General features: G+C 40.4%; 1 protein-coding gene across 1 annotated transcript; it reads right to left on the reverse strand.

The window, feature by feature from the left end:
- Positions 1-940: 940 nt before the first annotated feature.
- Positions 941-27,253, reverse strand: LOC133529702 (erythroid differentiation-related factor 1). Its single transcript, XM_061867490.1, has 15 exons — positions 26,972-27,253; positions 26,072-26,256; positions 24,831-24,939; positions 23,525-23,662; positions 18,095-18,212; positions 17,123-17,815; positions 15,923-16,287; positions 15,279-15,407; positions 12,512-13,163; positions 11,129-11,287; positions 9,788-10,004; positions 7,457-7,628; positions 3,524-3,663; positions 2,215-2,372; positions 941-1,380 (listed from the first exon to the last, which is right to left on the reverse strand). The coding sequence occupies exons 1-15, from the start codon at positions 27,008-27,010 to the stop codon at positions 998-1,000; spliced, it is 3,657 nt and encodes a 1,218-aa protein (XP_061723474.1). The 5' UTR covers positions 27,011-27,253; the 3' UTR covers positions 941-997.
- Between the last annotated feature and the right edge of the window lie 6 nt (positions 27,254-27,259).

Genomic DNA, 27,259 nt, shown 5'->3' on the forward strand with positions numbered 1-27,259 from the left:
TTTTTTGCCATTTGGCTAAGGAACCCTAAAAGGGACATGATTCGTCCCTGATTGCTGTCAAATTTCGGTTTTGTAGGAAGTTTCCTTACTGTGCGGTAAAGTCTGGCTGACTGAAAGCAAAGACTAGAAAAAACAAAACTTCTTTATATGGCAACAATTGTTCATATAAAACAAGCTGTCATTTTATACAAGTACTTGTCATTGCTATGGATTTACTGTTACCAGTACGTTACCAGGTTGCGTGTTTTTCATATTTGCCGCTTTTCTCTAGTCTACTTTCATTAGCCAGACTCATAGAGAAATTAGAAGTACATAGAGTGCTCACTCCATACATCAGTTTTGGTACCAAAACGCTTATTAATGTCGTAGTCGACATCTAGCATCGATTAGCAGAACTCTCAGTACTGCTACTCGACAATAGATATGGCGGCAACCAAAAAGTCTAATGCTCAACGATTTTCAGCTAATATTATAACCAGAGTAAGCGTAAGAGTTGAAACTAGAGTTCCGGTATAAAAATAATAGTAAGTTAGAAAATAATAGTATTTTTGGTCACAAAACCGTTGTATGGAGTGAGCACTCTTGGTCTTCTTAATTCTCTTTGGCCGGACTCTAGTACTATTATTTATTCTTTGGCAATGTTCTGCCGCTAGAGGCAACACTAGTACCAAATGTAAACCATAGAGTAAGTTATATATATACTATGCCTAAAACATTTGGCCATTTTTACACTTATATTTTAAAGATTTTATTTTACGCTGAAATCTGAATTCCACATTTGTACCTATTTTTATTTTCAATTGTATATTTTTGACATTATCTACTTTAATTATTAAACTACTTTTACAATTGTTATCATTTTACTTAATAGTTGAATAATATTTTTATAATTGTATGTATATGAACTAGTTTATAAGAGATTATGAAATAAAACAAAATATAATTTCAAAATTTTCATGTATTTTTAAACCTATATTTCTCATAACCTACTCCTTCCTTACTCAAATTCCTTACTAATATCATCCATAGCTTCCAAAACATCGCATATACTCCCAGCATATATTCTAATATCATCATCTTTTTTAATTTTCAAACTAGCAGAATACAACCTTTTATACATATCAGTCATTTTCTCATAATCTTTATTCGACTTCGACCTACAATATTGTATAATACTTTTAAGTATGTAGTGTAGTCTATTCTCAAAAAGTGAGAGTAAGCTATGTTCGTTTTTCATGGTTTTCTCGTCCTGGTCTTCGGATTTGGGGGTGTCCTTGAGGTCCTCGGGGTCTCGGTGTTTGAGGAGGCTCATGATGGAGTGGCTCTGACGGAGGAGCTCGATGGCCGTTTGGAGGGATTTCAGTTTGAGATTTGGAGACACTGGAAATAATAGAAAAGTATGTAACAAAGTATGTAAGTAAGTAAGTAAGTATGTATGTATGTAGAAAAGTGTGTAGATAGAACAGAAAGACCTTGACAGGCCAAAGATAACTAAAAGAGTTACAAAAACAGAAGTCAAAATAAAAGATTAATAGATAATTAGGCCAATGAAATTAGTTTTTTCGGATAATGAATAATGTTTATCCTCGCGTTGTCCTTGACAACTAATCCCAAGATTTGGCGAAGGCACTAGTTTTTACGAAAGCGACTGCCATCTGTCCTTCCAACCCAGAGGGTAAACTAGCACTAATTTTCTTGAAATTATAACTTCAAAATAAGATATCTTCAAAGAATCAACGTTCTTATATATTTTCACAGAAAAAAGTAAAAACAATTGAAAAGATTTACTTTGCCGCCATTTTATTTTTTTTAATTCAAAAATAGAAGTGTATTTTTCTGGCGAAAATACAACAACCTATATGAGACACCTAAATAGTCGCGATACCAACATTATAATAATAAGTATTGATGATCTGTTTGGCTGTTTAATAGACCTATGCCTTCATTTGATATGGCCATTTCAACTTTTAAAAAGTTTGGAACTTGACAAATAATGGAATTTGTATGGAACATTCCAGTTCTGAAATCGAGACTGCAATGTTTTTAACTTTTTAATTTTTGATTGACCATAAACTACGCACTTCGCGACCTATTTTCTAAACGGCAAAGTCGACGTTGCCGTCCATTTTTGAGAAAATAATATTGTGAACGTCTTAATTCGACAGGGACAGAGTTCCACAGCCCTGAAAAGTAAATGAACAATTATTAAATTACCTGCGGCGCTGCACTCGCACAAGGCCACATGTTCCAATCGCGCCATTAAAAACATGCTGGCGTCCTCCAGCGCCGCGAACATGTGTGTACACGACATGTAGTTCGTTCTCGCCGAGTTGAGCAGGGCGCGCCGCTTCGGCCCTTCTTCGGAGGTTATCCTAAAAAATAAATAGTGAAAAGAGCAAGGCTTTTTAACATTTTATGGGCTGCAAAGGAGTTTTAGAAAATAGCAGCGTACCGATTATTTGTGGCTTTCCATCAGAGTCCTTTTGAATATGAAGGATAAGGACTATTCTTAGATGGAAAGCTACATTTTATTTGTTGTGTGGAAGACACATAACTTTGTTTCTTATGAATTTATGAAATTATTTCACAGCAAAAACACAGGCACAAAAACAAGACCTAACTGTTTTTGTGCTTTCAATTGTTTTAAAATTATACAAAACACATCACAACAAGAATAATTTTATTTATTGTGACGTCAATTACAAAATTAAAAATGTCTCCTCAAATTGCGTTATCATAATTAGTATTACTGCAATGTTCTGCCGCCAGGATGCAGCACTAGCGCCTTTCGTAAACCAAGTAACTTATACATACTGTGCCTTAAACTGTTGTGCCTCTTCATCGCTCGAATATACAAGAGTGATAGAGAGGTCAGATAACGAAATTTCGATTTTCTTGTTTCGTGGTAGACCCTCAGATTGTGATGGATTGTGGTAGTGGCGCCCTCTACACAAAGATTCGCGTAATTCCCTAATACGCGAATATATCAAAAAATTCTGTAGGTATTTAGCCCAGACGATGATGTATCATGGCTCGGAACTGGTAAAAGTATTGCCTCGGACCTGGAGGGAGTCAGTTTGCAGTATTTAAGAGCATGGTTGAACACCTCCGCGACTATTACCTGTATTGTGAATGATATAAAGAGCCCAGACGATGATGTATCATGGCGGCTCGGAACTGGTAAAGGTATTGCCTCGGGCCTAGAGACAGTTGGCAGTATTTAAGAACATGATTGAACACCTCCGCGACTATTACCTGTATTGTGAATGATATAAAGAGCCCAGACGATGATGTATCATTGCTGCTCGGAAATGGTAAAGGTATTGCCTCGGACCTCGAGTCAGTTGGCAGTATTTAAGAGTATGGTTGAACACCTCCGCGACTATTACCTGTATTGTGAATGATATAAAGAGCCCAGACGATGATGTATCATGGCGGCTCGGAACTGGTAAAGGTATTGCCTCGGGCCTAGAGACAGTTGGCAGTATTTAAGAACATGATTGAACACCTCCGCGACTATTACCTGTATTGTGAATGATATAAAGAGCCCAGACGATGATGTATCATGGCTGCTCGGAACTGGTAAAGGTATTGCCTTGGACCTGGAGTCAGTTGGCAGTATTTGAGGGCATGGTTGAAGGCTTCCGCGACTTCTGATACCTCCTGTAAATAAGATTAATTCATCATTAGTTCATGTTCGCTTCGACAGAAACACGACGACACACACACAGACGAGACGTATGCTTTCTACATATTTATTTTACCATGGAGAAATAAAACAAAAGTTTGTTTATTGGCTATATGCGAAATTGGTGGTGGGGGAAATAACAGCGACGCCAACGCAGTACGTGGTGAAATAATGAAGTTTCGTGGGATGTCATCGTCATATTTATGGAGGGTAGAGGTAAGGAGAACAATGTCTTATGGGGGAACTGTAAGAACTATTGCTAGTGTCCAGCTGGCAGCTGTAAATAATAGTTTGAAATGTCTCCGGTGGCGTTAGGGTAGCACAAGGACACGGATATTGACTAAGTAAAGTGCGCTGTCCGGGATTTGTTTTTTTTTTATTTAAGTCAAAAAATCGTACGCGAGGTATTGTGGCGCCACCTTAATTTAAGGTTTTTTTGATGGACACTTTTCATACACATAATAGTCCACCACCTACAAAGGTGTGGATCATTTTAGGTATCTTGGTTGCACAGTAACTGATACCAACCGAAGGGAGGAAGAGATAGATCTACGAATCCAAAAGGCTTTAAGATGCTCGGCAGCGCTCCATCGAGTTTTAGTGTCTAAGCTGATCAGTAGACCAACCAAGATTCGTGTTTACAAGACTGTAATTAGGCCAATTTTGATGTATGGGTGTGAAGCTTGGACTCTGACTCAGAAAGAAGAGAGCAAGCTCTTAGTGGCGGAGAGGAAAATCTGGCGGAAGATTCTGGGACCTATCAGAGATGAATATGGAACTTGGAGGCGTAGAAAGAATAGGGAGCTAGAGGAGCTGGTTGCGATGCCCAATATAATTGGCGAAATCAAAGCCACACGAGTCCGCTGGCTCGGTCACCTAGAGAGGATGGGAGAGGATCGTGCCGTGAGAAGAGCGTATGTGGGGCACCCGGGTGGAAAACGTCCGTCTGGGCGTCCCAGATACCGCTGGAGCGACGAAGTCCTAAAAGACCTGTTCGCCCTCGGAATACCCAACTGGCGTGAAGTGGCGCAAGATAGGGCAGAGTGGCGATCTCTTGTGTCAGAGGCCAAGATCCTGTTTGGGTCACTGAGCCAGTGAAGAAGTAGTCTCCTTACCTCTACCCTCCATAATCATACCCTAGGGAAGCGCGACAGTTATGTACGGAGCGAATACACAATCACGTTCCTCAGGTAATCAGCGCCACCTATATACCACCAACGGAAGTTGATTTCATTTGACAAGGGGTATAGGCGTCGAACAAAATTGATGAAACTGACAAAAAGACTCAGCTAACGTTCAATAGATGGCGCTGCGGAACTCGAACCCGCAACCAGAGGTCTAACCGCCAAACAATATTGATGAAACTGAGAGCTGCTGCGTTAGTGGCGCCATCTGGCAGTAAGCTGAATATTGAAGGAACGAGATGTTGTAAACACGTCGGTCTTCTTGTTTTATTCGTCAATGACTTTACGTTTAAATCAAAGCAGTGCCGTCGTAGCAGGTATCATCGCTTATTTTTGCTAGAAAATGTGAAGTATATTAGTTCTAACAAAAAGAATTTGAAATGGTAGATTGACAAAGAAAACTTTGTAGCCACAGTAAATTTTCTGCCATCTGTCGACACATAATTAAAACTTTAGAACGCTTTGACTTTGATCCTTATTCTTTCATTGATATGTGTTAAAGGTATTACCTTAGACGATGCCCGGTAAGATGGCGCAACTTTTTGATATTTAACAAATTTAACACATATCAGTGAAAGAATAAGGATCAAAGTCAAAGTATTCCAAAAGTTTTAATCATGTGTCGAAAGATGGCAGTAAATTTACTGTGGCTACAAAGTTTTCTTTGACAATCCACCTCTATTTAAAGTTCTCTCTGGTTCTAAATAACTATATTTGTCATGCTCACATTAGGCAGTCCTGCATGAGCACGGCGGCGGTGTACAGATGGCAGGACAGCTCCCACCGCACCAACTGATGTGTGGAGTGAGCACTCTATTACTCACATTAGGCCTGCTGCCCGGGCAGTCCTGCATGAGCACGGCGGCGGTGTACAGATGGCAGGACAGCTCCCACCGCACCAACTGATGTGTGGAGTGAGCACTCTATTACTCACATTAGGCCTGCTGCCCGGGCAGTCCTGCATGAGCACGGCGGCGGTGTACAGATGGCAGGACAGCTCCCACCGCACCAACTGATGTGTGGAGTGAGCACTCTATTACTCACATTAGGCCTGCTGCCCGGGCAGTCCTGCATGAGCACGGCGGCGGTGTACAGATGGCAGGACAGCTCCCACCGCACCAACTGATGTGTGGAGTGAGCACTCTATTACTCACATTAGGCCTGCTGCCCGGGCAGTCCTGCATGAGCACGGCGGCGGTGTACAGATGGCAGGACAGCTCCCACCGCACCAACTGATGTGTGGAGTGAGCACTCTATTACTCACATTAGGCCTGCTGCCCGGGCAGTCCTGCATGAGCACGGCGGCGGTGTACAGATGGCAGGACAGCTCCCACCGCACCAACTGATGTGTGGAGTGAGCACTCTATTACTCACATTAGGCCTGCTGCCCGGGCAGTCCTGCATGAGCACGGCGGCGGTGTACAGATGGCAGGACAGCTCCCACCGCACCAACTGATGTGTGGAGTGAGCACTCTATTACTCACATTAGGCCTGCTGCCCGGGCAGTCCTGCATGAGCACGGCGGCGGTGTACAGATGGCAGGACAGCTCCCACCGCACCAACTGATGTGTGGAGTGAGCACTCTATTACTCACATTAGGCCTGCTGCCCGGGCAGTCCTGCATGAGCACGGCGGCGGTGTACAGATGGCAGGACAGCTCCCACCGCACCAACTGATGTGTGGAGTGAGCACTCTATTACTCACATTAGGCCTGCTGCCCGGGCAGTCCTGCATGAGCACGGCGGCGGTGTACAGATGGCAGGACAGCTCCCACCGCACCAACTGATGTGTGGAGTGAGCACTCTATTACTCACATTAGGCCTGCTGCCCGGGCAGTCCTGCATGAGCACGGCGGCGGTGTACAGATGGCAGGACAGCTCCCACCGCACCAACTGATGTGTGGAGTGAGCACTCTATTACTCACATTAGGCCTGCTGCCCGGGCAGTCCTGCATGAGCACGGCGGCGGTGTACAGATGGCAGGACAGCTCCCACCGCACCAACTGATGTGTGGAGTGAGCACTCTATTACTCACATTAGGCCTGCTGCCCGGGCAGTCCTGCATGAGCACGGCGGCGGTGTACAGATGGCAGGACAGCTCCCACCGCACCAACTGATGTGTGGAGTGAGCACTCTATTACTCACATTAGGCCTGCTGCCCGGGCAGTCCTGCATGAGCACGGCGGCGGTGTACAGATGGCAGGACAGCTCCCACCGCACCAACTGATGTGTGGAGTGAGCACTCTATTACTCACATTAGGCCTGCTGCCCGGGCAGTCCTGCATGAGCACGGCGGCGGTGTACAGATGGCAGGACAGCTCCCACCGCACCAACTGATGTGTGGAGTGAGCACTCTATTACTCACATTAGGCCTGCTGCCCGGGCAGTCCTGCATGAGCACGGCGGCGGTGTACAGATGGCAGGACAGCTCCCACCGCACCAACTGATGTGTGGAGTGAGCACTCTATTACTCACATTAGGCCTGCTGCCCGGGCAGTCCTGCATGAGCACGGCGGCGGTGTACAGATGGCAGGACAGCTCCCACCGCACCAACTGATGTGTGGAGTGAGCACTCTATTACTCACATTAGGCCTGCTGCCCGGGCAGTCCTGCATGAGCACGGCGGCGGTGTACAGATGGCAGGACAGCTCCCACCGCACCAGCTCCCGCACGCCGCCTGTGTCGTCGCGCCCCACTAGTTTCAGAGCAGTGAGGTATAGTTCTTCGGCTGTGTTGTATAGTTTACGCTTCTTTTCACTGCGAAAAAAAATAGTTACAACTATTTAAAAAAAAATTGTGCCTACGAAGGAAGTGCATATACAGGGTGACCTTAGCCATTGGACAAACCCTGAAATCCCACGTAGGGTTACTTCTCAGGAATGCTCTGACGTTAATATTTTTTTAATTAGAACAAAAGATTAAAAAATATTTTTTTCGAACAAAAGTTATTTGCAATAATTTACAACAAAAAGAAACACACTGTGTTAATCTTTGGCTGTGTTTTTGACAATTTGTTCGAAATATTTGATAATGATGACATTTTTCAAAAGTCAGAAGCTTATTAGTGTCATAAATAAAAAAGATAATCAAAAAGGTCGAAGAAGTTTCCATACTATTCTTTGAGGAGCTACTAACACATACAGGCTGCTCCAAAGTAAAAAATGGTAATATGTTAATTTCTTCGAAACCGCTACACCGGTTGTTATTTTATTTTCGATTTTATTCACAAATAAGCTTACAGTCTAATAAACCAAGGCGCTTATAAGTAATGTTATTATAATTATTATACATGCTATGTCACACTTACACTATGAGAATTACATGTCAACCTTACAAAAACAAAAACCAAATTCGATATATAATATTAAGTATATCAATAAAGTAAATAAATATGAATGATAATCAATTAAATTAAGTTAAATTCAAAAATTCATAAATGCCTTTAATAATTTGGTAAGATGCATGATAAAAAATGTCAACGTCAGGTAATCGCAGAGACATATCATTCAACAGAGCGATAGCTCTTGCAGAGGGAGCGTTTGCGGCCCAGCGCGTGCGCCTCGCCGGGCACGCGAACAGGCGCCGGCGCCGCCGCGACACCCCGCCCCGCGGGGCAGCGGCGAGGGGGCGGCACAGACAGACCTATTCTTGACAATGCAGATGGATTCGCGACTTGGTTGCGTAGTAGCTTATAGTAACGCACCATCAGTAACAATTTCCGCCGCAACTCTAATGTATCCATCCTGACCATACCACTGACAAACAATGACGGATACAAATAAATCGGGCAAATTTCCTCTGGATTCTTTCTACCATGAGAGTATACTTGCTTTCGTGCGGATCCCAGACACAAGCTCCAAATTCAAGTTTGCTGCGAACATAGGCGTTGTATAGCAGCTGCAAAACACGAGTGTCACTAAACTGACAGTATGTACCACCCTTGGTAAGTCATTTATCATTATCGTAAATAATGTTGGGCCGAGAGTGCTGCCCTGACTTACGTTATGATACTTTGTACATTGGTTCTAAATACCCTAATGCATATGTACATTTCGGCTGTGTCCAATGGCTAGGGACACACTGTATATCACTGTTGGCCGAATGTTAATTAGAATTGACCATATTGAAAATTAACCATAACAAATGAACCGTAAACTGTAACGGTCCGTTACGGCTACGATTCAATTTGTCCTTTAGTATTTATCACGGTAATCATCCCTTAAGGGGGTGACCAGGTTGAAATTCAATCCCCAATGGAAGGATTAAATCAAAGTCAAAAGACAGGTGTGACGACGAGCGAAGCGAGGAGCGTGATCGGTTAGCCGCGCCCGAACGGGGAATCAATAACAAATAATTATAATATACTATAAAATTGGGATCAGGAAGTAGCTTTGCGACGACAGGCGAAGCGAGGAGCGTGTTAGTTTTGTGTCCAGGCATTCTAACACTTGCTTCGACGGTTTGATCTGTCTGTCTGTTAAAATATAAAATAAAAAAAAAACATATAAGATACCTATTAACTAAACTTAAATATGTATGGTACTGACAAATGATAGAAACACAAATAAAACGAGTAAACAAGTATAACCTCACGTGTACAAATCAAACTACGCTCAGCGTACGCATCATGCCATATCTAGCTGTAATGACTCCGTGTATTACTTGTTTTGGTGTTACTGTCACTAGTTGCATGCATTTTCGAAAGCGCGCGGTCAATAAATATTTGTTTGATCAGGTACCCCTTTTTTACGTTTTAAAATGTTATAATTTAGTGCCTGTGCGCTCATATCCATATTATTATAATCTTTTCATTATTAATGTTTTATCTCGTGCAAGTGAATTGTAAAATTCTTAATGAGATTAAATGATCTTAAACCTTAAACCTTAAAATAACTAGATATATACATAATACTCACTCAAAACTGCCCTGATCGCAATGCGCCTTGAACCTCAAGTATCGTCCCTTATTACAGTACAATAAAGCCAGATTTGGTACATCATGGACTTCCTCGAAGATGGCGGACGCCTCGTCCAAACATTCTAGCGATCTGTTCGACAAAGTGTTGAATTGTTTGAGGAGGAGCTGCGCTTTTGGGTCCTGAGGGTCTTCTTCGTTGTATTTAGCGTAGATTTCTGAAAATAATTTTGAGATTCATACGTATAGGGGTAATTTTGTAAACTATTTAAGTAAATTTTCAAAAATGTCTTAAAATTAAGAGACGCTGACACACCGCCAACATTAAAAAAGGTTTTTTTTTTCTCCGTCGGTGACAAACAAGCATACGGCCCGCCTGATGGTAAGCAGTCTCCGTAGACTATGTACAACTGCAACTCCAGAGTAGTTACATGCGCGTTGCCGACCCTAAACCCCCCCCCCCCCCATTGTTGAGCTCGGGCAACCTTCCTCACCTGCATGAACACAACACTATGAGTACCTGCGTTTAAGACCGTCAACATCTCCAGCATTTCCTGAGGATGCCGGAACACGTGTCGAGTTTTGTACTTTCGGTGGTGGGTTGTTATATTTATTAGCGTATTTATTTTTGCGGCGAAACATTAATTGCATGTAAGAATACGCAAGTAAGTGTAACGGGTTAGCACTGACTGACTAGCACGTTATCTTTTCGCGGATAAGCAAAGTAATATTTTTTGTTTCAATTAATAAGGATTTCCGCAAATGATTCATTACTTGCCTTGCCTGCTTTCATAATTTCATTCTTTTATAAGTGAGAATGGGTTGTAATTTTGCGCCCATTGTTTATATGTACAGTCAGCATCAAAAGTAGCGGATGAAACAACGCGCCAAAAGTATCTGATATTCCGGATAACTTTTCCATAAATAGATAAATTTCTAAAATTCGCGTTCAAAAGTATATCTTTTACAGTCTTAGTTGTTCTATATTAAAGACATTACGGTTTGTTAAGCTGTTACAGAATGCTACTTTTGATGCTGACTGTACCATAGACAAGCAAAAAAATATGTATGTATGCATGTATGTATGTATGTAAAGATTAAAAATATGTACTTGTAGTTTGGATGGGCCTTCTTAGGCGCAAGTATTTTAGGCGCATGTTGGTCTAATACCTAAGTTTTTCTAAGTTATGGCTAAAGTCACTAAGTTTTAGAGACAACTTAGAGAAAAGGGAACTACTGGCACTGGCCGAGTTTGATTTAAATGGACGAGCACAGCGAGGTCGTTTAGTAACACGAGGCTGACAATTTCAAAAATGAAAGGTAATTAAAAAAGGTAACTTACGTTGAGCATCGTTCATGTACCGAACGGCTAACTCGTTGGTGACAGAAGCTAATCGGCGTTGTAGTTCAGCTCGCTTGTCGCTTGTCGCTGCCAGAGCGAGGCGATAGTATGAACAGCAAGCCAACATCGAAGATAGCTCGTTGTTTGGTAGCGATATGTCTGAAATAGTTATTTGTTTTACGAGGGGGCAAAGTTGTTGTTTAACCGCTAGTGCTAATATTGATACCCGAGCAAGCGAAAGATTCCAAAATCGATTCCAATTCGAGAAGTGGAATCTTCAGCGTTGTGAGGGTTTCAATGTGCGAGGGTTAAACAAACTTTGCCTCCGAGTGAAACACAAAATTTTTCACCACACCAACACGAGGAAACTACTAACTATGAAATACCAAAAAATTCAAATGAAATCAAATCCAAATAAACGTAATAAAAAAATAATCATTCAAAATCATCATTTCAAAGTCAATTCTACAAGCTAACATAAGGAAACAACTCAAAACTTGCATCTGATTACTTTGCGTCACATGTGGATAAAATGCAACTTTCTCATTCGTTTTTGAACAATCAAGAGGGCCTTTACCAGTTGGTGTGGTAAAAAATTATTTATACATTTTGCTACTTAAAGGTTATCTGAAAGATATCGCTGCTGTATTTTTTTCTATGAATGAGGTATGCTTTTATGCAATAAAGGAAATGGGAAAAACTCATAATAAACCTACTGATATATACATACAGTACAGTTCTTTCATGTTTTTTTTAGCTTTAACCTTTTGAACGTCACGCCTATCGCACGCGGCGCTTAATCGTGAACCTTGTCGGTACGCATGAAGGTTGATATTGGGCTGTAGCCGCGCGCGTCATATGACGTCTTTGGCGGTCAGAAGGTTAAAAGTCGTGCAAAATAGTTCCTGACACCGTCAAGTTCAATTCTACGTTTTGAAATTATAAATAAGTTTATTGCCAAAAAATTCATTTTTAATACAAGCTTTTATCGCTTTTATTTCAACAGGCAAATAATAATTATCGAGACAATACGGAATATTACGCGAAACTCTGCGTAGGGGGCGCCACTACCACAAACCATCACTATCTGTGGGTCTGCCGCGAAACTAGTAAAGCGAAATCTCGTTATCTAACCTCTCTATCACTCTTGCATATTTGAGCGATAAAGTGGCAGATAACTAAATTTCGTTTTTCGAGTTTCTAGCATCAATGTCATATTTTATTATCTGTGAAAACTTGTCAAAAAACTACTTTTTCCAAACGGCCATGCATGAAAAATAATGGGGTTGGGAAGTGGGTTTTATTTAGCTAGCAAGATTTAATCAAAATATATATATGCATTTGCAAGAAACACAGCTTGTAATACTAGTAACTTCAACTTACCTAAATCAAATTCATTCGTCAAAACACCCTCCACTTCCTCCACCAGATCATTCTCAATCTCCAGCTTAATTTTACTGTCAATATCATGATCTGTCTCAAACTGCTTCTTAAACTGCTCCAACCTATGCCAATTCTTGCTTAACTGGAAGAAATTGTCGCCAACCCTCCCTATGAGGCAACTAGAATCAACCACCTTACTTTTGATAATCATATTCGATAACAACTTTTGACATTTACTAGCTAAATGTATGTATTTTAACGAAAAACCATATTGCTCATGAGCATAGCTGTATTCTGCTAAAGTAGCATACGCTAGGCAGATTTTCTCGTAAAGCAAAGTTTTTAAATGTAATTTCCAAGCGAAGTTATCATCTCTATTAGTTTCGCTGTACGAAGGTAGTTTTTTCTGCTCTTTCCTCACCAATATTGCATTTTTATCTATGTTAGTGTTTGCTTCTATTAAATATTCGCTTTTTGAGTTCTTCTTTTCTCGTTTTCTTCTGCGACTGCGTGAGTTGTGTTCTTTGGAGTCGGGTTTGTTGATTTGTTTGATCGGTTCGTAATTCATGGATATCGGTTCGTAGGGATTCGCCATTTTTGGATGCTGCTCTTCTATTAGGATTTGTTCTTTTAATCTTTCTCGTTCTTCCTCCTGTGCGGAGTAATAATATTGCTTTAATTATTTATTTCAATTATAATTATAAGCTTACAGTAGTACAAAAGGGCCTATGATGCTAACAAGATTGTTTAACAATACAATAATGTGACAGTATATATTATTATTCTCTTATTATATGGAGTGTGCATGAACTGTAGGAGGCAGCACAGGAGCCGTCAGATTTTTGGCGCGAGGCGTATATGTGATGATTATTGTTCCGATATAGCCCAAAAGATGGCAGAACCTACTATGCACGAGAAAACACGTGACGTGTAAATGTACATGTTTATGGTTGATGAAGATGGCAGACCCTCCATCGCGCACGGTCCCTATAGGCGCTGGTGGCCCAGCGGTAAGAGCGTGCGACTTTCAATCCGTAGGTCGCGGGTTCAAACCCCGGCTTGTACCAATGAGTCTTTCGGAACTTATGTACGAAATGTCATTTAGATATTTACCACTTTTACCAGTCGCTTTTCGGTGAAGGAAAACATCGTGAGGAAGCCGGACTAATCCCAGTAAGTCCTAGTTTATACCCACTGTGTTGGAAGGTCAGATGGCAATCGCTTTCGTAAAAACTAATGCCCACGCCAATTCTGGGGATTAGTTATCAAGCGGACCCCAGGCTCCCATGAGCCGTGGCAAAATGCCAGGGCAACGCGAGGAAGAAGAAGACAGTATATATTCTTATTATAACCATTCATCTGTGGCTTGTCAAAAATGTGCTATTTAGTGATCTTAAAGTTTAAAAAAAAATAGTTAATTATTACGCAATGACAGATCCCCGATTAGGGCCTCACTACAGACGAAAGGTTAAACGAGTATATAATATTTTTTAAATATTCTACACACTAGGGATAGGAAATAAGTATATAAACTACATACTAAGTGCAAGATAGAATTTGGTTTGAAAATCTAAAGACAAAAATGATTATTTTATATCAACGCCCATTCTGCATATGAACTCTTAAAACCTCGAAATCGATCATTTGCCTTCGCGACCATTACGTCTGTTGTCCATATGACAAGGGTTATTCGCGTCCATAGTACAAGCAGGTTCATCTATACCTTCTTCTTCCTCCTGCCCTTATCCCACGTCATGTGGGGTCGGCACAACATGTTCTTCTCTTCCATTCTCCTCTATCTTTCGTCACCTCAGCACTCACTCCTTTCTTTCTCATATCCTCTTTCACACAATCCATCCATCGTTTTTTGGGTCTACCATCCGCTCTCCGTCCATCAACATTCATTCCTAACATTCTTTTTCCTATATGGCATTCATCCCTCCTCATTAATTAGGTTCATCTATACCGTAGCACTGAAAACCTAGAAATCCCAAAAAGTTTGTAAAATAGTTATAATTTTTAGGGTTCCGTAGCCAAATGGCAAGAAACGGGACCCTTATGGATTCGTCATGTATGTCTGTTTGTCTGTCCGTCCGTATGTCACAGCCACTTTTTTCCGAAACTATAAGAACTATACTGTTGAAACTTGGTAAGTAGATAGATGTATTATGTGAACCGCATTAAGATTTTCACACAAAATTAGAAAAAAAAAACAATAAATTTTGGGGGTTCCCCATACTTAGAATTGAAATTCGTTTTATTTTTCATCAAACCCACACCTGTGTGGGTGCGTGCGTGCGTGCGTGCGTGCGTGCGTGCGTGCGTGCGTGCGTGCGTGCGTGCGTGCGTGCGTGCGTGCGTGCGTGCGTGCGTGCGTGCGTGCGTGCGTGCGTGCGTGCGTGCGTGTGTGTGTGTGTGTGTGTGTCCTGTACCTTCTAAAATAAGAGAATGATAAAACTAAAAATATATATATATATGATGTACATTACCATGCAAACTTCCACCGAAAATTGGTTTGAACGAGATCTAGTAAGTAGTTTTTTTTTAATACGTCATAAATGGTACGGAACCCTTCATGAGCGAGTCCAACTCGCACTTGGCCGCTTCTTTTACTTTGCCAGTATTCTTACTTGTCTATGGTATGGTAAGGTTTATAGTAGGGTGTGATCTACTCTCCTCCGAGATCTTTTTCTTAGCCGCGTGTCATAAGTGCTATGAAAACCTCAAAAACGACTACCATGAATTCCATAAAGAATCTTTATCTTACCTTACACTTGTCGATGGTAACATTGTGTAGCGCTAGTAACCCTTTCAGTGCGTGTCTCAGAGCGTGGCCGCAGCGGTCTGGGGGCTCTACACCAAGGCCTTTGGCTTCGCTGCCTTTACGCTTGCTGTCCTGTGATAAAACAATGTTTTATGGTGAATTGGTAAAAACATTACTTACAAGAAAATACAAAAGTATTTTAAAAGAAAATTATAAGCCCACTACAGGAGTAAAGCATCTCCTGTACACGCAATGCCTATACTATACTGTATTATGTACTTGTTTTGTGCAATAAATTGTTTACTACTACTACCACTTTAAGTGAGTTTTAGTGAGTTAAGTGACTCCCTGCATAAAAAAACTGTTTGGGGGGGGGGGGGGCCGTAAAACTGCAGCGTACTGTACATCCCATAGAATTGTAGTCATATTATAAGTGAAATGTTCCCTACGCCGCCACGCAAAACTGGCTAAACAAATTTCGAAAAAAAAACACGAAATTCATTCCGTAAGGGGGTGCAATGGAACTTGCAATTTAGTACAAAGTTACTAAGGGGGAGGGGGCAGGGGGCAGTTTATTGACTCCTAAGCAGACCAACTCAGTCACGTTTTGTAAAAAAAAAAGTCGCGGAAAGGAGCTTAGAACTTACCTCCTCTTTCTTCATCTTGTCCCCAATATCTCTCAGCGCCAGCCCTCTCATCTGCAAAGCCAACGATTTCTCTTCCTTTTCCCCATCACCATCCCCACACTCACTTTTACCATCACTGACTTTACCATCACTGACTTTACCATCACTAACTTTACCATCACTGACTTTACCATCACTAACTTTACCATCACTAACTTTATCATCACTTTCATTTTTATCACCACTATCACCGTTGCCGCCACTGTTATCTTCGATATCGTCGTTGAATATTTCTGTCTCATCTTTTACGCTATCTGTGTCTCGCTCTGACGTGACTTCGGTTGGTTCAAAGTCGGGGTCTTCACTCTCTGAATCAGAGCTTTCATCTAAAACAGATAGTTTTTTATTGACAAAGTTCACGAATTTTTCTTTCTTTCCTATTAATAACTCATTCATCTGAAACCGCATTACAATTAATTAAATTTAGGCTAGGTTCGGATGGCGTTATTTTTTCCCGTAAAAAAAGTTTACCATACAAATTCTGCTGTCACTACGATATTCCATAACATCCCGTATACGGTATACGGGAAAAAATAACGCCGTGTGACCTAGCCTTACAGAATTTTTCTAGTTGAAGAAAAAAATATTCACCGGTAATTTTATTTTATATTTACCGTTAATTTGTACAGGTAAATTGCATTTTGTTAGTGTTTAAATCCTTATTAAGTTTTCTAACTTAACACTAATAGTTGGATACTTCTGATATAATTGTTAAGACGTGATAGAAAATAAAGTACATTTGATAAACCATTTTCAACACACCAGCTCGGAAAGGCTCTCTTTCTACCTCAAAACGGATAACAAATTCGCATTTTATCCACATACATATTTTTACAGTACATATGGTGCTACTTTATCGCACTAGTGCGAAAATTAGCATATTACGTTACTGTGTCGAAGATTTAAAGGGCCATATGTACTGCAAAACGTTGTACGATACATGTGCGAATAGGTAATTCGCAACTCGTGTCGATTTAAAACACTCCCTTCGGTTGTGTTTTAATTTATCGCCACTCGTTTTGAATTTCCTATTTTTCGCACTTGTATCGTAATGTACTATTTTGTTGTTTGCTCATGTTGGCTGATAATAATAAATCGCCAGGCGTCAAGCAAAACTCACTAATTACAAAAAAAATTATGAATTGCAGTAAAAAAACTAACCTTTAAAATCCGGACAAGCTGGATTGGTCGTGGCCGGCACGTACAAATCAGCCAACATGTAATGCGAGGACGCCACTATCTGCGGATACCTCTCCACCTTCAAAAGATTTATCGCCTGCTCCAACAACTGTCTGACATGTCTCGACCTGTTCGTCAACCTCATATTCCTTGCCACCCTGTACAATAACATGGCTACAGGAGTCGTGAAAGGATTATCCAAGCTATCCGGACATAACGAAGTTAAATCATATAGTTTAACCACATCATCGTGAGGACCTTTAAACAACCAGTATGTATGTCCAGCCTTCGTTGCATTATATTTCAAAAATGAAAGTATATTCTGAGCGACATTTCTAACGACTTTCGGTGAAAATTTCGAATTCTCCATATTAGGTAAGTCTTCCGTTTTCATCGGCTCGTATTTCTGGACGATCCCATCTAAATGGTAACACATTAGGACTTCAGGAACGTTACACATGAGATTATCAAGCCAATAGTCAATTCCTGTGAGGACGTTGATAGGTTCCCTTGCGTCTCTGAGACGGAGAGAGACGCAAGGTCGGTCCTTGTCTCCGAAGATGGGCAGGTCGCTGCCGATGAGCATCTGGATGTCCTCGAAGGTCCAGAGGACGTTTCTGTTGTAGAGGTGCTCGCTGGGGGGCTCGGACCTTTCTGACTCGGGTAAGTAGGGTCCTTGAAGAAGGAAAATATGTATTTTTTTTATAGGACAATATTACACAAATTGACTAAGCTCCACGATAAGCTCAATAAGGTTATTATTTATTTATTTTAAAGCTGTTAAGTCTAGCTTAAGCTGTTTAGAGGCTGTCAATTCTGTAGTCAAAGACTTACAAATTTGTTTCTCAAAATTTACTTTAAACAGCTTTATATTTTTATTTCTTGACTTTGACTCGGCCTTGAATATTGACAACATCTTTTTTTAGATAATATTTCTTGTTTAGCTTAACTCACCAGGAGTAGGCCCCGGCGTAGGCCCCTTGGCCTCAGGCACACACACACTGTGTGACAGGAACTTGTGTGTGAGCTGCAACGCGTTGTGTGTTGGCGGAGGCGTCAAGCTCATCCGCTCCTAAAACAGCAAAGATAATAATGTGATTATTTAGTTTTTTTAGAGTTAGTTTTAGTGTTTTTGTTTTTATTTTGTATTTTATGTGCATGCGTTGTGGTTTTAGATTTTACATTTGACATAGTGATTTTTGTGCCTAGTTTTTAAATTGTAATTTTAATTTTATGGAATATGGACTATTTGTTTCGAAGATTAAATGAGTTATCTGCCATTACTTAGTTAGGTCATAAGTAATGTCACAAAGGTTTTGACTGATAAAATGTAATATAAAGCTGATATTTAAAAAAAATTGCCATTATTTGAAAACTTGTCTTATACTCGATTGTCGTTAGGCGCGAATACGCGGCTGGATTGTGAAAAATTATACTTTATAAAAAGGAGTAAAAATCAGTGTCACATTAAACAATAGTACATTGTGCAACGAGGGGGGTAAGTGAAATTTTGGATAGGAGGGTGATAATTCCCGACAGCCGCAGGCTGGAGGGAATTAAAGACCCAAGTTTGCAATATTCTTACCCCCGGAGTTACACACAATGTTTTTCATCACACTTGTGAAGAAAAAACTAAATTTTAAGCGAAATCATTCTTAAATACGGTGACATATCAAACTTGTCCGCCATTTTGTAATTTCTCGACAGGTTAGGCATCGAAGGCACAGACCTATTCGGCATTCATCCACGATTGAAAATTATGTAAAAATATTTTGAACGGCTGTTAAATTAATCAAATTAAATAATTTTAAACTTAACATAAACAAAATATTAAATTACAAACGTCAGTATTTTAAAAGTAAAACTCGTTTATACTACTTGGTTTGTATGAATAAGTGACATAATGACATAATTTAAGAAAAACACAAATTTTTTCACAATCCATAACTCCCGCGGGAACAAAATAGGCATTTGTTCTTTAGTACACCTGCATGAAATAAGATCTTTTTCGAGCAAGTGTGATGAAATAGTTATTTGTGTCCCAAGGGAGGAAAAGTAGGACATTGCGTGCCGCGTGTAAAATTGTACGATTCCTCCCGTGGTGCGCATACTATTTTTCTGCTCGACCGACGTAGGCGGAAAGCGGCAACATCGTTTAACGCAGCGGTAGCAAAGCTGACGCTTTCCGCCCGGAGGGCAGAAAAAACAAAATAGGTACAACTGTTTATTTGTATGAACCTACTTTATTAGCATGTTATTTTATCACCAGCAATTAGCTGTACTTCAGCGAATACCCTTCAAACTTAGGGTACTTATCAGTGGCACGCAAATTTTAAAATTTCAAACGGACTTAACCACATTGACCCTACTCAAAGACCCCACACAATGGAGTTTAAGAGAAAATTTCAAGCTAAAAAAAGATTTCTAAAGTATTATATATATTTTTTACTCGTCGACTGTAATGGTTTAATTAAGATTTCGCATACCAAACTATACGAAATTGCGTACTTTTCATGTACTCAACTATAATATTCATTTCTATACGTTCTAGTAAACTATAAAAAAAATAAAAAATCACGTGCCGCCGCGCTCCCTTAGAAAAGACATAACAAGCCACAACAGTCGCGCATTTAAGTCTTTTGTCTTTCTGTCAATCGAGATCATCATTATCCTTGCCTTATCCCATTTACTTGGGGTCGGCACATCTAACACTCTGGCGCCATTTTTGGCGGTCTTTTGTCATATCCGGCGTCAAGCCTTGTGTCAGTAGGTCTTTTTTGATGGTCGAAGCCCAGTTTGTCAGCGGTCGGCCTCTCCCCCTTGTGACCCCAGCACCTTCGGTGGTTACACTCCTTGTAATATGGTCATCGCAACGGCGTTGAACATGGCCAAACCATCGCAATCTGCTTTCGCGCATTTTGTTCCGAATGTCCGCGACTTTAAAAGTGCCTCTTATATACGTGTTTTTTATTTTGTCCAGTCTTGTAACTCCTCCTGACCAGCGCAACATCTTCATCTCCGTTACATGCATTCTTTGTTCATCCTGTTGTCTCACGGCCCAGCACTCGGATCCATAGAGCAGGGCTGGTCTAACTGCCCGTTTGTATACTGTGCCCTTTGTCTTGATTGGGATCTTTGGGTCGCACAGGACGCCAGTAAGGGATCGCCATAATATAATAAATAAATAAATAAATAAATAAATAAATAAATAATAAATAAATAATAAATGGTTAACGATTGGGATGAGGTTTTGCCCGTGAAGTTACAATGCATGTATTCGGTTTTTGATCTGCTTATTTTCATGCCCTTTGACTCTAAAGCGGTCACCCATTGATCTAAATCTGACTGGATCCCCGAAGGAGATTCGTTATTAACACCACGTCGTCTGCATACAGGAGATTCCACGGTACCAATTTTTGTATGCCTTTGGTGATGTAATCCATGACCAGATTAAAGAGGACAGGGCTCAAAGTTGAACCTTGATGCACCCCAACGTTAACCTCGAACGGTATACTAGTTCCCGCAGGAGAGATAACCTGGGTTGTGATACCCGTGTACATATCTTGGATCAACTTTATATAGAACTCTGGTATTAGCTGAGACTTAAGTGCTGTCCAGATGAGTTGTCTGGGTATTCTGTCAAATGCCTTTTCCAGATCTATGAAGACATAGTGAAGGTCCTTCTTCAGAGTTCTATATTTATCACTTAAGGTCCTAACCGTATGAATGGCGTCGGTGGTACCCACTCCTCGGGTAAATCCGCATTGGTTTGGAGTGATACTTGTGAGACTGTTTAGTTTCTCTATGAGGACACGTTCCCATATTTTAAGAGTGTGGGGGATCAACTTAATTGCTCTATAATTTCCGCACTCGGCTACGCTTCCTTTGTTCTTGTAAAAAGGTATCATGTGACTAGCCCTCCACTGGTCTGGCATTTTCCCCTCCACAATGATGCTGTTAAACAAATTTGTTAGCCATAGTACTCCTGGCATGCCGACTTTTTTCCAAAGTTCGACAGGGATTTCGTCGGGGCCAGTAGCTTTTCCATTTTTCATTCGGGACATTGCATTTTTCACTTCCAAGGGTGAAATTATACCAATAGGGCCTGAGACTGAAGGCAGCTCCGGAAGTTTGCCTTGTGGGAATTCTTCATTTAGAAGGTTGTAAAAGTAATCGTGCCATCTCCTACTTATATCGGCGTCAGCAGTTAAAAGTTTACCGGTATCATCGTTAATATATTTATTTTGTTTAAAATCGTGGGTTTGCTTATTACGGAATTTAGCAACTTTGAAAATTTCATTTTCGTTTTCACATTTTTCTAACCGTTTAATAAAATCTCCCTCCGCCTGCGCTTTAGCTATTGCTACTGCTCTTTTCACTGATTTTCTGACGTTATGGTACAACTCTTCATCTTGGCTATCGTGTGTTTCTTGCCATTTCTTAAACTGTTGTTTCTTCTCCTTTAGCATTTCTTTGGCGTCCTGTGACCACCAGCTGCCATCCTTCTCAGACCTGAGCTTGCCTTTGGTAACCCCAAGAAGGTCCTTGGCGGTGCGGAGAGTGAAAGAATGAAGGTTATTCCACATGGTGTTGACGTCTTCTGACTTTTCACTAACATCTCTGAGATCTTCTGTGAGATATTCTCCTACTCTTACAGTAAGGTCATCGCCTTTGGCCTTGTCCAGGTTGAACCATTTGATGCGGGGCCGGGGCTTTATTTTTGATTTGGATCTCCAATTTGGTAGTTTTAGACATGCTACAAGTAGCCGATGTTGGGTGGTAAGTGGTTCCCCTGGGATGACTTTACAATCTCTAAAGTACTTGCGCAGAGTGGCATCAGACATTATATAATCGATCTGTGTAGCAAATTTACCACTTTTGTATGTGATAAGATGATCGTTTTTCTTTTCGAAGAAAGAGTTAATAATAGGCATCTGAAAGTTGTTTGCAAGGTCCAGTATTTCTTTGCCTTGATCATTTAATGTGCCGTATCCAAAGCCCCCGTGCATATCACATCCCTGGGTAGACGCTTTTCCGATATGTCCATTTAAGTCGCCTGCAAGGATCTTATTTTCCGTAGCTGGTATGTTTTGGATGGTTTCCTGCAACTCTTCCCAGAATACCTCTTTTTCTTCTCTGTTACAGCCAGTTTGAGGGGCGTAAACCGATAAAATGTTTAAAAAAGGCTGATTATCTAGGGCCACTTTGACGTACATTATTCTGTCACTAATTCTGTTAATTTGTATGATTCTGTTCTTAAGATTCTCATCTAGTATTACACCGATGCCGTTCCTAGTAGTTGATGACCCATTATATAATAGTTGATAGTTGTAGCCGATATCCCTGGACTTCGAGCCTTTCCATTTTAACTCTTGAACACAGCAGATGTTAATGTGTCTTCTGTTAAGAATCTCAGACAATTCTTGGCTGCGTCCAGTCATGGAACCGATATTCCAAGTCGCTATTCGCAAATTTGTCTCGCTGCGTCTTAAACCGTCGCTTACGGGGGACGCCCTAGCATGTTTCGCTGGTTTATATCGGGTTTCGCATGGGCCGTCGCTTACAGGGTACGCCTTAGCATTTATACTTATCCTTTCATATTGTACTTTCATGTTGAGTGTTAGATGTAGTGTATTGGCGGGTTGTTTTTACGGCCGGTTGCCACCTGACGCCAAGGACGAGGCTTTTCTGAAAAGCCGGAACGCCGCCGTTGACCCACTTGTGGTTCTTCCGCCGCCGAACCTTCTGTCCACTCCGTCCTAAGTGCACAGCGCTCCTGTAGCCCTTTATCCGAGTGTTTTGGAGAGGCCTGCCAGGAGGGGTTATTTTGAAAGTGGAGATTAACCTACTCCAGTTTGCCCTATTGATGTGCCTCTTCCGCCTGTTTAGCCGTTTCAATGGTTTCCATATCCGCCTATTACAGCCGTTGGGCTCTTCACCCGTAACCCCGGGCCAGGGTTCCGCGTTATACGCCGCGGGCTTGGGTCCCTGTCCAAACGCAGCCATCTATTCGCTCCGGCCTACTGAAGCGAGAGATGCCCACCCCCGCGGCATGGACGCGCCGGACAGGAATTACCCCAGTGGAGAAAAGTAGAGAAGATGGCTCTAATCTCCCTGAGGCCGGGTTAATGGTCTCGTATGATACCGAGACCAATGGCGTGATTCGAGATACTTACCAATATTCATTAACTATCTAAGTTTTATGAAAAAAAAAGTATTATTTTACATGACTCATAAATAAATATTTTATACAATAGTGATATAATCAAGCTTTTCAATCTCGTACCTTACTAAGGCAACTCAGCAAGCTTCGTTGCCTAAACACGGTACTCGACTGAAAAGCTCTCTATTATATCACGACTGTATAAAATACTATTTACCTACCTTTTCCGACATGGTCTTCAAGATGTTCTCATAAAAGAAGTCCTTCAGCCAGCCCCATTCCGACTTCATCAGGTAATCGTAAACGTCGAAATCGTCCAGAAGAAGCGTGTTCTCCACGCGGTGCACCATCATGCTTACCTGCAAAACAATAAATATATTTTGACGACCCTGTCTACGAAGCTGATGGTCCCGGGTTCAAATCCTGGTAAGGGCATTTATTCGTGTGATGAGCATGGATATTTGTTCCCGAGTCATGGGTGTTTTCTATAAGTATTTATAAATATTTATATATTATATATATCGTTGTCTAAGTACCCTCAACACAAGCCTTATTGAACTTACTGTCTGTGGGACTTACTCAATTTGTGTAATAATGTCCTATAATATTTATTTATTTTATTATTATTTATTTATAAGTATGGTTTGCTTTTTTTTATTCATTAAATATATTTCGTTCTCTGAACCAATTGGGTACTTGACACATATATGTTCAATATTATAACAAAATTTAGTTCAATGGATAGAAAATGAGCCATCCATTAAAGAAGAATTTAAAAAATTACATTGAGATTATAAAAGAATACAAGGTTCTAAAGTCTCAAAAAAAAACTTTCAAAAATAAAAAAAGATTAGCCAATTAGCCAATTCTAGTATCTCTGTTTGGCCCCAATGGATGACCGGTAGAGAATGCCATTTGGCATCAAGTCCGCCATTTGAACATTGTTTGCAATAAAGTTTAAATAAATAAAATAATTATGGTTTAATACATAATAATACAACAAAAGAAAGGAGTATCTTAAACGAGTAATTCTTGTATTTTTAAATATTTCGTGGATCTCGGAAAGGGCTTTAAAGTTTTCGATGAAATTGGCTATATAATGGGGGTTTTGGGGGGCAAAAAATCGATCTAGCTAGGTCTTATCTCCGAGACAACACGCATTTTTGAGTTTTTATATGTTTCCCGAGCAGGTCTCCCAGATCTTTAAAAAATAATTCACATAAATGTCCAATGACAATAAAATCATTTCTGGGCCTTAATGCATTTTAACAATTACTATTAAATTAACCCATGTATTGCTAGGATACAGTGTTAAAGTCTTGGAGCATTTAACCAACCGGAGACGCCTTGACTGTAAATTTCTGTACAACAGTCTTCCGATTTTTGCGGGGGAGGGGCGCGTCAAAAGTACGTACAAATAGCCATGTTAGGTAAACGTCAGTCCATACAATAAGTAGTAGTCTCAAGTAGAATCCCGAAATGGTAACTGAAATGGGGTATACATATTAAGGTTTATTATTAACTTACAGTCCCGTTGGGCTGGTAGGGCAACTTAAGCAGTTTCTTGATGCACTCCGCACCCGAGATCACGTCCACGGCGCCGACGCAGTCGGGGAACATGTGCGCCATGCGGAAACTGCGGAATAAGACTTTGTTACTATGCGCATATGGCTTAAAATTGAATGACTCGTCTATAGAGAACAACATCCGCGATTTCGTTTCGGGATGGCTTTTCCCGCCATTGTATTGTTGTTGTAACTGTAAAAATAAATAAGCATATTGTATTGAAAAAGGAGGTTTTCGAACACTTACTAAAATAAATTAATGAATATGAAATGTTTAGGCAACGAAGCTTGCTGAGTAGCCTTAGTAAGGTACGAGATTGAAAAGCTTGATTATATCACTATTGTATACAATAGTTTTTTTTTGTCAGTCATCTGAAATTATACTTCTTTTAATATAAAACTTAGATAATTAATGAAAGAAAGTAAGTATACTAATAATGTCAAAATGTTATATTTTAATTATAAGACATTAGACTAAGTATTATTTAAGTAACAACAATGTTGCTATGCCCTAACGGGTGCATGTTGTAACCTAAGATATAAATAAAGACCAACTGTAAACACATGTATGCAATAAATGATATTTATTTTAAGATTATTATAATGTAATGTTTACCCAGGTATTGTTATATTTATAAACTCACTATATGATGTTACTATAAATGTTGTTTTGACTTGTAAAAGAGCCTAATTGCAGAATAAATTTTTGAATCTGCTGGTGCTGTGATGGTTTGAAACCTCCCAAAACCAAAACTGAAACCTCGGTTGGGCACTAATTTCTATCCAGGATCAAAAGTTTCGAAGTGACTAACCTAACTTATTTATTTATTATTATTTATGAATGCACAGGCAGCTTATAGCTGATACATGCACATCAATGTCCTGCAATGTCTTGGGGCACTAGAAAAGCCACAAATCAAAGAATATGGTTCTGAAATTTTTTTACATGTTTTTTATTGCCACTGGCAATCAAACTGCTATTAGGCAGGTCCACACAGACAACAGAGGATTTCTTCACGCACAAACCGGCCACTGTAGTCATGCCTCGGCCGAGCGGTGCATTCAGGCGAGGAAAAAGCGATGCATGTCTACACTGGCTGCTTTGTGCATGAGCAAATTGCCTCGTGCATATTCTCCCTCTGAGTGGACCCGCCTATTTAAGTTTCAGAGATATAAAAAAGTACAAAATAAACACCAACTCACCTAGATAGAGGAGTACTCCCCGTCAATATCTGTTTCAGCCCATATGAGTCAATAGCAGCCCCCCAGTTGGAGGGTGGCAGGTTCAAATCTGTGTTACACTGCAGTCGAGCATAGCTCACTGGGCTCGGGAAAGCTGTGTATTTGACAACCGCTGTTGATTTGATGCCTGGTGAAGGGCTGCGGTCCTGTGAAAACATAAAGTCAAAGTACAACGGAGCTTGCTTACCATCAAGCGGGCCGTATGCTTGTTTGCCACCGATGTAGTATAAAAAAAAGAAAAAAAAGTTACTTATGCCCTCAAAGATTTTCATAAGTAGTGATCAGCACGGACGGTGCCTGTGTATTAACATCACGCGCGCGATTGGGCGGAAATAGTTCCGTTAGACTGTATGATGGGCTGGAAATCGTGAGTGACACCACTGAACTAGCACCATTCTTAGTGCCCGTAAGGCCCGTCCTTAGATATACGTCAATGGTTAAGATTTGAGAAGAGACTATACAGATATTATGACTGCCTGTCTTACAAGTAACAAATAAATAAATAATGCACTATTAATGTAAACAAAACTACCACCACAAGTGTTTTTAAATAGTTGCTGTGAAAATCTCAGATTGACCTTCATACATGAACTGTGAAGTGGTTTGAGCTACAGATTAGACAGAGAAACATACATAAAGTCATTCAGGTAAATAGGATGTTGCGAAGTAAATTTTTCGACATAAAACCATTCATGGAATATTCCAGATTGATTTGAAAAGCAAATGTTGGTAGTCCTTGAGCCATAGTTAAAGCGCAAGCTTAAAATAATACTGAGATTTGATAGTATTTTTGGAAAGAGCAATTGATATTAACAGTATAGAAACACTTAGTTAGACATTAGTTAACTGACCAGTATTTACCTTTGTGCGTTTATATTCATATTCATTTTCCTCTTCCATTTTCAGCTATAAGAATCGCCGATACACAAATAAAATATTGCTCGATCTTTTCCACTGTCGTCAAAGAAGATTAAAAGATATTTAGTGGAATTTATGTGGGTTTTAAGGAATTTCACGCAAAATGTTTTTCTCGTTTACGATACTGCTTGTCAAATATCTCATCCTCACTTTTCACTTGAAGCCTCAGTTTGTCTCATGTACAAAGTATAGATTAGAAAAAGATAGTACGATAAATTTTAAGCTAAGCTA

This window comes from Cydia pomonella, chromosome 21, assembly GCF_033807575.1.
Source record: "Cydia pomonella isolate Wapato2018A chromosome 21, ilCydPomo1, whole genome shotgun sequence".
NCBI lineage: Eukaryota > Metazoa > Arthropoda > Insecta > Lepidoptera > Tortricidae > Cydia > Cydia pomonella.

Bases quoted from the DNA above. Each gene is read 5' to 3' on its own strand.
- LOC133529702 (XM_061867490.1), bottom strand. From the start codon at position 27,010: ATGGAAGAGGAAAATGAATATGAATATAAACGCACAAAG. The intron at 16,288-17,122 runs GTTAGTTTTTTT...TATCTGTTTTAG, and splicing joins AGCTTGTCCGGATTTTAAAG to ATGAAAGCTCTGATTCAGAG. The intron at 2,373-3,523 runs GTAATAGTCGCG...TTTATTTTTTAG, and splicing joins TTATATCATTCACAATACAG to GATAACCTCCGAAGAAGGGC.